This window comes from Anneissia japonica, unplaced genomic scaffold (genome assembly GCF_011630105.1).
Source record: "Anneissia japonica isolate Jap-2015-1 unplaced genomic scaffold, ASM1163010v1 scaffold199_len4679917_cov187, whole genome shotgun sequence".
Taxonomy (NCBI): Eukaryota; Metazoa; Echinodermata; class Crinoidea; order Comatulida; family Comatulidae; genus Anneissia; species Anneissia japonica.
Genome location: NW_022686322.1, coordinates 2,265,570 through 2,278,106, shown reverse-complemented (window position 1 = coordinate 2,278,106; position 12,537 = coordinate 2,265,570). Strand labels below are relative to the sequence as shown.

At 35.1% G+C, this 12,537-nt stretch overlaps 1 protein-coding gene across 1 annotated transcript; it reads left to right on the top strand.

Moving 5' to 3' along the window:
• The first annotated feature begins 780 nt into the window (after positions 1-780).
• Positions 781-9,590, top strand: LOC117114302. The gene is made up of 10 exons (XM_033257936.1): positions 781-943; positions 2,386-2,436; positions 3,334-3,523; positions 3,841-4,064; positions 4,269-4,391; positions 4,988-5,148; positions 5,682-5,755; positions 6,876-7,030; positions 8,402-8,488; positions 9,174-9,590. The coding sequence occupies exons 1-10, from the start codon at positions 860-862 to the stop codon at positions 9,258-9,260; spliced, it is 1,236 nt and encodes a 411-aa protein (XP_033113827.1). The 5' UTR covers positions 781-859; the 3' UTR covers positions 9,261-9,590.
• Positions 9,591-12,537: the final 2,947 nt, after the last annotated feature.

The window sequence follows — 12,537 nt, the reverse complement described above, 5'->3', positions numbered from 1 at the left end:
AAGATGACAAGAGCCGAGTTGGTTTGGGCCGAGTCGGTTTAAGACCGAATTGACAAGGGCCAAGTTGGTTCATGGGCCGAGTTGGTTCATGGGCCGAGTTGGTGAAGGTCTGACTCGGTATGGTCCGAGTCGGTTAAGGGCCGAGTTCACTTGAAGCCACTGTAATTCATATTTCCTGAGTGTAGGCTGGGAAAAATTTTATGTATTGTTATAAACATAACATTTGGTAATATGAATGGAGACACAACAAACATATGACAAAATAATCCTCTCAATTAACTATAAGCCTATAACTTAAATCTAAATTTTATTGAAGCATTTATAAAAACATGATCAAAATATATATCGTAAAAAATATATAAAAGAAATGTGTCTCCAAACCAATTTTTTTTAATCGACTTATAACATTTACTTTATTTCTGTAAAAAGAAAGATCACCGTTTGATACATACTGTAATTAATTGATTAATTAATTAATACTCTAATATTAATAAAATACTCTAAGAATAATAATCAGTAATGTACCTACCATAGCCTAAGTTTCATGTTTAACAAACAGTATACTGCTTAGCCACCTTGTTCTATTGAAGTATTATTAGCAGTAGTACCTTCGGCGCTCCATACACTGCAGCTGAAATGATCAGAAAAACTCAAGGCCGAAAGGGACCCCGGCCGAATCAACTTACTGTAGGGCCAAAACGAACCTACACCGGCTGATTGCTATTTATAAAACTTCATAACTTCATAACTAGTCAATTCTTTTTTTCCTTGGAAGTTTTAGGTTACTGCTCAACATCCCTCAAAGAAAGATGTTCCTGAAGATTCTTGAAGAGAAAGACTAATACAAGTTAAAATAAATATGGGTGGTCAAGCCAGCAAGGAGACAGATCAAGAGCAGATGGCAGAATCTGTGACAACAGCAAGATTACAGCCATTCCTCCAAGTAATAGAAAATAATATTTAATTTACATTTAGCAGATCATCTAACTAATCTTAATGTGTATACAGTTTACTCTTCCTCTAGGTATGGTAGGCCTACTACTGTACTTCTGACACAAATTAAAAGAGAATGTTTAATTGTAGATTTTAATATGATAGGGTTTTTTTGGTTGTCACCATTGGCAATGGGATAATCACTATCATCATCCAGGGATGTAGTTATGGCAGGCAGAGGTGGGCGGGAGCCACCCAGCCTTCAAGTTTTCCACCCAGTTTAAAGCTGATTTCTTGGCCCTCCACCCACCCTTATTAACCCACTTTTTCATCCTTAAAATTCACTCTCATTATTTAGAGTTTTACCAGTGTTATCACCCACCCACCCTTAAAAGGTCTATCACCCACCCTACACATACAACCCTGATCATCAACATCATAATCTTCATCATTGTTGACTGTGTGGTAAACTCTGTGCAGAAATACAATCTGCTTAAAACTTCAAATTGATTACCAACAAGGGCGACTGCTCACCAGTCCGCGCGTTCCTCCACGCTTAAATACGGTACAGGCGCAAGTTATGATATTGAATTTTAGAAATTGAGGTAGAAATTTTAAATTAGAATGTTTATTTGTACAAAACATATTATTTAAAATGTTCATTTGTACAAAATTAAAATCTTAAAATTAAAAAAAATACCAAGACGCAATTTGAACTCACAACCTTAAGTTCTTTAGAACACACATCCTTAACCAACCGCGCCATCCATGCAACGTGCCCTGTTAATGGTAATGGCAGTAATGTACAGTCCTTGCTGAAATCCCTGTTTTCTTGTGTAGGTGTAGGGGGAACCCCGGGGTCCTACTTAAAAAAAGGGTGATGAACGTTTGTTGGAAATCACCTCTAGTTTAACATATGTATGGGTACAAAATTTCCGACATGTCCGTTCAAAACTGGCAACGCTGGATGATTTTAAAGTTCTGGGAACAAGAACAGCAGTGAGGCTCTGGGTCAGTGCCTTCCACGGACCCAAAAATGCATTGGCTTCAGGTAGATTTACCTCCTAAAGCCCTGTCCAGACTAGCAAATGTTATTTAACAAAATTGATCACCATGGAAACACCCTGCAGTTTTGCCCTGCCTATCACAGTTTTACCCTGCTGCTGGAGAAATTATGGCCCAGCCATTGTAAATTATAGACAGTGATATATTTTGTATTAAATCCTTTTTAGTTGATATAAAGCTTATAGAGGCAGTCTATGCAATATGCACTATATATATGTCAATTTATTATATAATTAATATTATTATTATTATTATTATCATCATTATTATTACTATTATTATATGCTGATATTAGAATTTATAATTTAAAATAATACTCTAATGTGATGATCACATCAGATTTACAGTAAATTTTGTAATCATTTAAAAATTATAATTTGTTTCCAGAAGCTTAAAGATAAATGTCAGAATGGTCCAGTAACTGAAGCACATTTTAAAGTGAGTGCCACCTTATATATATCTTTGTATGTAATTATTAATACTTTTCCATATTAGCCAGACCATATTGATATGTTTTGTCAAAAAAAATTCTAAAAAACATTTTATTAAAACACTATTAAAAATTCTCTTTAAAATTATTAAATAAGTTACCAATTACACAAATCAAAAAAAAAAATTTCCTGATTTACCAGCTTTCTTCTACACAAATTCTAGTTCTTTATGTTTACGAAGCGGTTTTTTGTTTATTCTTTGTCATTGCGTCCTCATGTTGCTGTATTAGACTGGTTCCATTTCTCAAAAATCATCCTCTGTAACAATTCAAATGGCATTTTTGGGTAGAAGCTGGGATCCACTTGATTTAGGTTATTTTGACCATGCTGATTACAAATCTGGTGGATCCCAAGCAAAATTGGTCAAAATTTCCGCTTTTTGGGCAAAAAAATCTGTATTTCGGTTACTATTTTCATACAGAGTTCATTTTGGTATCAAACGGTTCGGAAGACTCATGTTTCTATTCGCTATAATAGAACAATTTACAAACAAAATACCAGGAAAAAATTTATTACCATTTTTGGCCAAAAAACCTGTTTTTTAATAATTTTCGTGTTTTCAGAGCCATCGAATGTTTCCACTTACTCAATGGTGACAAATGCTAGCTAAAGTGACTATAATGACAAATAACAAATATTTAAAGAGAAATTCCAATAAGTTATGCATAAATATGTAATTGGTTTAACTTTAAAAAAATCCGGTTTTGGTAAAATTTTAACTAAAATAAGGAGAACAGGATTTGGTCTCATATTACGCAGAATACATGATTTCTATTAGAATATTTTCTCCAAATATTACCAGGAAAATATTTATTAACAAAAAACCCTGTTTATGTTTTCATAGAATTTGTTTCCATGTGAAGGACACCCTCTTGTGTGCAGAATCTACCGGATACTATGTTCAGAACATGGAGACTTCTTTGACAATGTGTCCACATTATTTTCTAACATTCTACTTATGGAATCGGCAGTGGATAAGGTGGGATACTATCTCTCACTTTATGTGTCACAAGACGGAACACATCATGAAGAAGGTGGTAGCAATAATTTTATAAACGATTTGTGTGTTCATTACATGTCTTTCATTTCTAGATTAGACAAATTTATTTTATATTCAAGATTCAAGGTTTATTTATTTTTTGGTCAAAATATTTTTTATGTTGTAATGTCATTTAAATAATAAAACATCAAAATAATGGTTGTCTACTTTTATTAACATTTTTATCATTGTTTGAGTCAATATTTAAACATATAATTTAATTTTAGGATTTTTGCAAAGGTAATCATCTTGTTTTAGACTGTAATTACTTTGAAATTGAAAAATTGATTTTATTTATTTTTTTTTTTTAAGATGTTGAAGAGTTTGTTGGAACTGCTTTTACCTTGTTCCTTACAAACCTCAAAATTTCCCATAATGCATCAGAGGCAGAGAAGAATACAATGATGTCAGTAAGAACAGGTCTCACAACATCTGTTGCTGAAGCTAAAAATTATATTCTGACAAACTGTCCTGGTCTTGTACCTGAAGTACATTGTTGGCTCACGACACAGATAACACGCCCAGGCATGTCAGAGGTCAGAATACTATTCTAAATGTTTATTTGTAGGAATAGTTGGAGTAGTGTAGTATTGGCGGTTTGGGCTTCAACAATGGTCATTTTCTTGTGTATAATAATTATTTTTTTTATTATAATTTTGTTGTTGCTATTATTGTTGTTGTTGCTTTTGTTTTTTGCTGGTGTTGCTATTGTTAATTTCTAAAGCATTGCAATTCTGCAGGGTGTTGATTATAGTGATGGTCCATGCAAGACTGTTGACCAGCTCCTGAATATGGCCTCCTGGTGGCTGTTCAGCTGTAGCCTTCCATCTCTCTACACTAATTTTCAAAGTGCATCTAATCATGTGAGTACAAACAGTTGTTAAAGCAAATTATTTCAACAATCCATACAAAAAAGTCATGTACATAAACCAATATTGTGATAGTTTGACAAGAGAAGGTATAACAATTAACTTCAATATGATTTATTTGAATTTTCATCACAACAAAAGCAATAGTTTTCAAATCAAACCAAAGTTTATTTTCCTTTTGAACATGAACGTTTGAAGGATAATCACATATTAAACTTTTGATAGGAATATGAAGAAATAAATTACAAAAAACGAAAACTGACCAAAATTAGGCAATTAGGGAGAATGTAACAAAAGGGTGTAGGATCAAAAACTGTTTTACAGTCGGTACTCTTCTTCGTAATGATGGCTGTAGATGATGCACTCACAGTCAAGATAGGAAGTATGTGACTTAAAGAATAGAAGAAAGAAACCTTGTATAAATTTGTAGTTTTACAGTTCTGCCGCCCAGGAAATATTTTTTGACCGAAAAAGACAATGTTGTTATGATGGAGAATTTTTTTCCATGGCTTTAAAAAAATAATTAGAAGCACTCCTTTCATAAATTTTTAATATTTCTCAAAGTGTTATTGATTTCTCTTTGTAAGTAGGAGGCAGAGAAGCAGTATTTTATGCCATTGTACAACAGTTCAGAGCACGGGCAGAGCATGAACCGATTTCAGCATCATGTTCTTGCGTACCGAGGACCGACCGTCACCTTGGTGGCATTCCAGGATCATGTGATAGCTGTAGCTCTTGATTCTGAGTGGAGGTGAGCTCTTCATTTATAAGACCTTATTTAATAATAGAGTATAAAATCACATTAAAGTAGGAGCCATATGACATAGTGAAAGTGAAGGCCTTGGGCTTCAACTACCGTACTATCATTCTGTTTGATTTTGATACTGGTAACACTGCTTGTGCCTATGTGGAAGACACTTTATCTATGTTTGCTGCACTTCACTCAGTAGAATAATTGGGTACTTAGTAGGTAGTGAATAATGTGAAAAGAAATTGGTAGCATGCAACTAGGAGGAGCTTACAGATTGTGTATGATCGATTATTGTATCATATTACCGGGAGAGGCAATGCGATGGCATACCTAGGAGTCTTGAAATGGAGGAATTGATGGGGGTGAAGGTGAAGTTGGGCGGGGGGTCTCGAGGATTAGTTGAGGGGGAACTAGCTCGCAAGATTAGGTAATTTGAGGGATTTTTAACTACTTCAGCATGATTTCATTTTTGGGAGGGGGGGGGGTGACCATTTTGGTGTCATAATTATGTTTAGCTTTCTTCTTTGACTCAGAGATGGTACAGGGAGCATCGGTGGTGTCAATTGTGCCTGTGTCATGCTTACATCTAAATATGAAATTATAGAAGGTATGTAGTCTAACGAACACATTCTTAGAACAAACTTTAGTCACACTTCGGACTAGAACTTCATTTAGTCCTAGTTGCAACTTCAACTTCAATTTGTATTCACAAATAATGTAGTCAAAGTTTTAACTACAACTAAATCAAGTCCTAGTTTTAGTTCAGCTGAAGACGGCTGGCAAGCAACGACTATCAAACTAACCAATAAAAAGGGCTAATTTTAATAGCAGATGAAATTTTAGAGATCCGGTAATGCGAATGAATATTAAGCTGCTGTCTTTGGTTGAAAAACCTATTTCCTCATAATTCATAATAGAAATTAATTCGCTTAATTATTTTTCTTTAATAATAACTATATTAGTTGTTAACTTATAACGATAGAGAATTTGAACAGTCACTGAAAATTCTAGGACTAAAGTTTGTTTTAAGAATACCAGGGTTAGTCTTTTGGTGATTGTCTTTAATTGGAGGTGGTCATTATTTGGAGGGATCTTTTAAGACCTATTCAGATTTAGATACAGATTTCATTATTTACTTCAACTGACAGTAAAAAAATGAATTGCGAGAAGTTTAAAATATAATAAAAATGTTTGATTAAAATGTTTTCTTAAAATACAAAAAAAGAATATTGAAAAACACAAACACCACAGAATTTGAAACATATATCATAGTAATATTGATTAATAATAATTGTTGATAATGATGATGATGATGTTGGTGGCGATGATTATTTGGATTATGATGATGGTGATAATGATTATTGTGATGATGATGTCACAAGAAGTCTAAAACAGACTACTTTTTATGTAAAGCAGAATTTGAACTCTGACCTCATGGTCAATGCAATTGTGAATCAGAATGAGCACACAGGTTCCCCCTCCCCCCTAAAAAATCCCCCTCCTTTTCACTATCAAAGATTCAACATTTACTGTTCAGTTAAATTTTGTAACTTTAGCCATGCCATCATCTATTTTTTGCACCTCCCTCAGCTATTAGTAATGTAGCTTATTCTAAAGGCTATTATATGCCACTTTTATGTTTTCATCATAATATAAACTATTACCATCTTTTGACCTCTCATCTGTGAGCTGCTCATTAATATATGATTTTGAAATAACTTTTTTAGAAGGTGAAGGAATGGCAATGTTCAACATGCGTTCCCGGAATATTGCTAAAGGAATTAGTATTGGCCGGAATCGTAAGAATCCAGTGCTTGTTATTGAATCCGGAATGGAAGAGGTTACATATAAAATGGAAACGTATAATTTAAAAAGAATTGAGGTATGTCAATAATAATGTCTGTGCATTGATTTCCAAAGTGATTCAGGAAGTACAACAAAATTGCAGTAACTTATTCAGCATAAAACTACACCAAAAACTAAAAGAAAATTGTTAAATCATGTTTAAGGACTTTTCCGCTAATCCCTGACCATTAGATTTTGTGGCTAAGGTCCCACAAAACGACAGTGTAAAGCAAGGGCTTAGCCAGCGAGCCGTGCGGCCGTCTTTTGGACGGTCAGCAATTATTTAGGATGGCCACTTTTACCATGATGGCTTAGACGGCTTGGTCTACTAAGCTTGGCCTACCCTAGTTGGCCGGTGTACTTTAGCAAATTCTTTATATTCTTCGAATCTATCAAATGTTGCATTAAACTAAAGCATATTTTGGACAGCCTATTTCGTTTTTCTGGCTAAACCCGTAAAAACAAAAGCAAACATGTGCTCTGTTGCCCTGCGGTTATGGATCCTGAGGTCGTTTAAAGGATGTACCTTCATAAACGTAATGTTTCTTGGACAACACACGTGTTTGCGTGGTACGTAAGTATTGATTGGTCAGTTAAGTTTGATTAACATTCCAGTAACAGTGATTTAGTACTCTCTTTTTGAATTCCTTCTCTTCACTGTTGTTTCTCCATTTTTGTGTCCTGGGGCAGCTAACTTCTGGCAATTGACCTTGTAAGAGTAAATCTGGTGGAAGAATGATCGGATGGGTCATAAGCTAAAGATACGAATGAAAAGTAAGAAATATGATGCCATGCTGGGTAAGACCTGTCTTAGTTAAGTTATTCAAGTGAAATTGCCAACACAGGAAGCTGCTAGATAAGACCTGTCCTTCAAAGTACACTAAAAAGTCAACAATCTGGTATATACTGTACTTGTACAGATATTCAAGTGATATGCCAACACACAAAGCGTGAATGAGTTAAGAGTAGCCAAAAAGAAAACCATGTCTAGCAGTTAGACACAGGCTCCCACTGGGAGCCTATTTTTTTCTACTGTTCTCATTCTTCATTCTTGTTTTGTATCTGTTTTTACTATTGAGGAATAGTATGAAAGGAAATTAAAAAAGCTAGCAAGGTAAGCTAGTAATTTGTAATTTGTCTAAATGATATTAAAGAAAAAGTTTTTTTTTTCTCATTCGCATCCATTAAAAAGTTGCCAGTTGCATGATGGATGATGCTTTATATGAGACTTGAGAGGTGGAGTTTTGAAAAGAGACCTGCTGTCACAAGAATTAAACCCATGACCCTGAGATTCGAATGCAAGCATCCTAACCATTAGGTTATACTCCACTCCTGTTCCTTGTCAACATATGATCATATTTAACAATATACTGCATTACCAACCAATGTTCCTTTTATTTTTTGGAAGGTGTGGGGTTGTGGTGGAGATGCTGCTAAGACAGAACAACTGAAACAAAAACAACGAGAAGTTAAAGATGCTGAAAAAAATCTAAAGGTATGTTTATAATGCCAGCAAAAGTTGTACAGCTTTTAGCTTTTTTTAAATGCATAACTTCATTTACATCTTCAATGCAGACGTTATAGGAGGTGATGTTTTGCCCTACCTGTCGTGTTCTCGTTCCGAATACTCCGTATGTTGCCAAATACTTGTGAAAAAAATTTGCAAGTGATTTGGGTGGGAATTGAACCCACAACCTACAGATAACTAGCTTGGCGCCATAATCTAATACAGATATTGTTAAACAAGCAACAACCAATTAACATGTAGAGAATATATAACAAATGTTTTGGATGTTGGTTGCTTTTATTTATTTTTGTACTTTTTTGGACCATTTTTTTGCATTGATGTAAGCCTCTACTTCATGCACTGACACATATACACTAAACCTCGGCACACTGTGCGCCCACTGTTGTCTGTGGACGTGATTACATAAAGCACCCAATGCGATGATTAATTAATTATATCTTGTGATTTAAACATATTTCGTGGAACTTTAGAAAACTGAACCTAATTACTGTCAAAACAAACAAGGTTAAAATAGTAATAGCATTTGATAATTGCATTGCTATTGTTTATGTAGAGGCTGTATACTTCTTTTTTATCTTGTGAAATGGTTTTCTTGAAAATAAAAGAATGAATTTAAATTTTGCTGTTTTTTAAAGTGCAATTTCTTTCTCAGGTCAAACGACCAGGAAGATGGGATGATAATCCTGATCGGTACCTCCTAGAACTGGGTGGAGTTAAAGTAAACCATGCAGAAAGCTGATGAATATTTTAAATTGGCTGGGATAGGATGCAAGATTTTGATTCTTTAGATTCTTCTAAACCAGGGTTCTGACACAGGTCTACTTTACATGCAGATGCTTAAACCAACTGGAACTTTGTTAAACTGATATCTATTTGATGTGCCCACATCTTAAGCAGTCGCACTCTATTTTGCAATAAAGGAGAGAGATAAGGCACTAACAACTGTATACAATGTATAATTCACCAGGGCTGGCTATTAGTGATGATCAGCCCATAGGTCGTCTAGCATTCTCCTTAGGTATGTACCATGCTAATACGTAGTGGCGTATATAGGAGTCTTGAAATGGTTGGCACCACAGACACAGTCTAGGGACGATGATGTATCTTCACTGATGTCGTTTATTTGTTCGAATAACAAAACCATGATCCGGAAACTGACAATTACTTGTTACTTAAAACAAAACCCATTACTTAAAACAAAACCCCATACTTGACCAGGCACTGTATGCACAATATGTCAAGCTTGGATTACAGTGCTTCACAAGGAATGATATAATCGTATATCACAATCCTCCGTCTACTATAGCTCCTATGCCGTTCCTAAGCAATACTGAATATGACAACTGTAGTAACACAGGCCTACGCACTCTTGCTAAAACATCTGTAGAAGTTGTTACATATAACACTACTAATATAACACTACTAAGATAAACATGGTATTAATATAATGAACGGATAATGATTACAGTATAAGGAAATGGGTTAAACCCATACCTTACAAACTCTCCAGCTTTATCTGTTGTCACAAACAAATCAAATCAATATGTTATGCTATACAATAATATAGAGTAAAAAAATAGAAATAGGAAAATAAGGAAAAAAATTCGAAATCCAGCTGTCAAATATTCCCCAGCTTTATCCTTTAAACATTGCTAAAATTAGAGTCTGATGTTTACCAAACTTTCCAGCTAACATCTGTGCAAATAGCAACTGCATCTTGCTGAATTCTCCCAAGATGACATTATCAACTGCAACCTGCTTTTCTTCTTTAGCTTTATTTTGTGATGGTTGTGTAATTGTCAAACTTTCTGTTTCACCTTTAGATTGATCGGTGTCATTATTGTGGATATCCATAGAACTGTCGGTCCGTATCTAAATTTTGTCTACAAATGATATATTTTTTTTAGCGAACAAATTCATCTGGTTCCAATTTGATAATTAAGGAGAAATATTCATTTTTGTTAAACCAATGTAAAATAGCAAAATTACCTATTTACTTTTCGATCATGACCAGTGATCGTTGTCACGTGACCGATGATGTCATAAGTCACAACACCATCTTCACTTGACAAGAATCACTCGTAGTGATCGATACTTAATTTTGCTATTTTACATGGTTCAACAAAAATGAATATTTCTCCTTAGATATCTTCTTTATTTCGGATTAATTCCCCTTTGTTATCTCTCTTTACAATTGTAGCAATTCTCTCCTGTTAACAGTCTCTTTTTTCGGCCCCAGTCAATGTTTGTATGGTATACACGTTTCCATTTGGATCGGGTCGTTGATCACTACTTAAAGCGTGGACAGTCAGTAGTCCTGCATGTTATTTCTGCCTAAGGGATGATTTCTAAGGAATATCATGCACCAACCTCATCTACCGTGCAGTCCTTTCTTTCTCTTCGTGCCAGAGCTTGCTTTTCCGTTTCTGCCAATGCGTTTTGAAATGCTGTTTTCAATCTATTGTGATGCTCAATCATGCACTCATCAACACATCCGATCTCACCTGCATCCACTCCATTTCCTTAGATGTGGTCAATAGTTAATTTCGGCTCACAAACAAAAAACAAGTAATACGGTGAATGACCTTTGGAAGAGTGAGGTGTGGCATTGTAGGCACTATACTAATTTTGACAGGTGATCAGGTCAATTTCTTTTAGCTACTGATTCCAATGTGCGTAAACTATCATGCATTGTTCGATAAAATCTCTCGCACTGAACATTACCCTGTGGATGGTAAGGTGTGGTTCTGGACTTGCTAATGTCGTTTAGTAATTCATAAATCGCATATAACATTGCCCCCAAAATTACTTTCTTGGTCACTATAAATACGATGAGGGACCTCGAATCTCACGAACCATTCTTTTACGTATGTATTTGATCCACCATCCGAGACTAAAATATTTCTATACAACACTTCTCCACTCTCAGACAATCTGGACCATTCCCTGAGTAGCTTTTTAACTTCATTTGGTTCTCTTTCCAATTGCCTTTTCACTGGCAGCCTCCTAATTTTCAAATAATTTAACGACCATCCTATACTATGGTCAGCATGCTGCAAGTGTATCATATCAACAGTTGGAATTTCAGGAATAGTTGTGGATGCTAACTTTCTATCCTTACCAATAGTCTCGGCGTTTAACCCTTCTACGATAAGCATCTCTTCTGTTCTTGGTTGGATATAATTGGGTAAAGAGTGTTGAATGATGGTTGTTCAACAAACAGCGTAATGGACTTTGTTACTTCTTCAAAACGTGCTGACGTTGGTTCAGGTCCATGGTGGGACTTCCCAGGGTGGTACTTGATTGTGAATTAAAACAGAGCCAAATCTGCCATCCCTCGTCTCTGGTGTTCCAAGTTTAGTTTATGTGTGAATATGAGTTAGCGGTTTATTATCGGTGAACTTTGTTGTGAATAAACGCTGTCTCGGAATTGCCCTCTGCACTATGATACAACTTTACTAGGTTATATTCATATTAAAGTAGCATTTGCCTTCTTAGGCTATGCATCCTTGTTACTAAACTTATATTTCATAATAAAATATATAATTTAGACTTAGAATTATATATAACTGGGTAGTAACACAGGGCTACGCCCTCTTGCTAAAACATCTATAGAAGTTTTTACATAACACTACCAAGATAAACATGACATTAATGTAATGAGCAGAGAAGCAATATCATATATGAAAATCACCCATACCTTACACACACACCAACACACACACACACACGGGTATGTGTGTGTGTGTGTGTGTAAGGTATGGGTGATTTTTTGAAAGGCAAATGGGGATAACCCATAAAACAGCAAACGGCCATATAATGCAAAACAATTTAAAATTAAAATTAAAACGGAACAGTAGAGAAAATTCGACCAGAATGACAAAATAAACTAAGCATCCACTGGAAGGAATCCCAATATCTGCAGACGGATCCATTTCGGCCTTCCAGGCCTCATCAGTGCAGCTAGGGTACAGACCCAAACGAAACGTTCGACTAGCTTAGGTAGGGCCCAAACT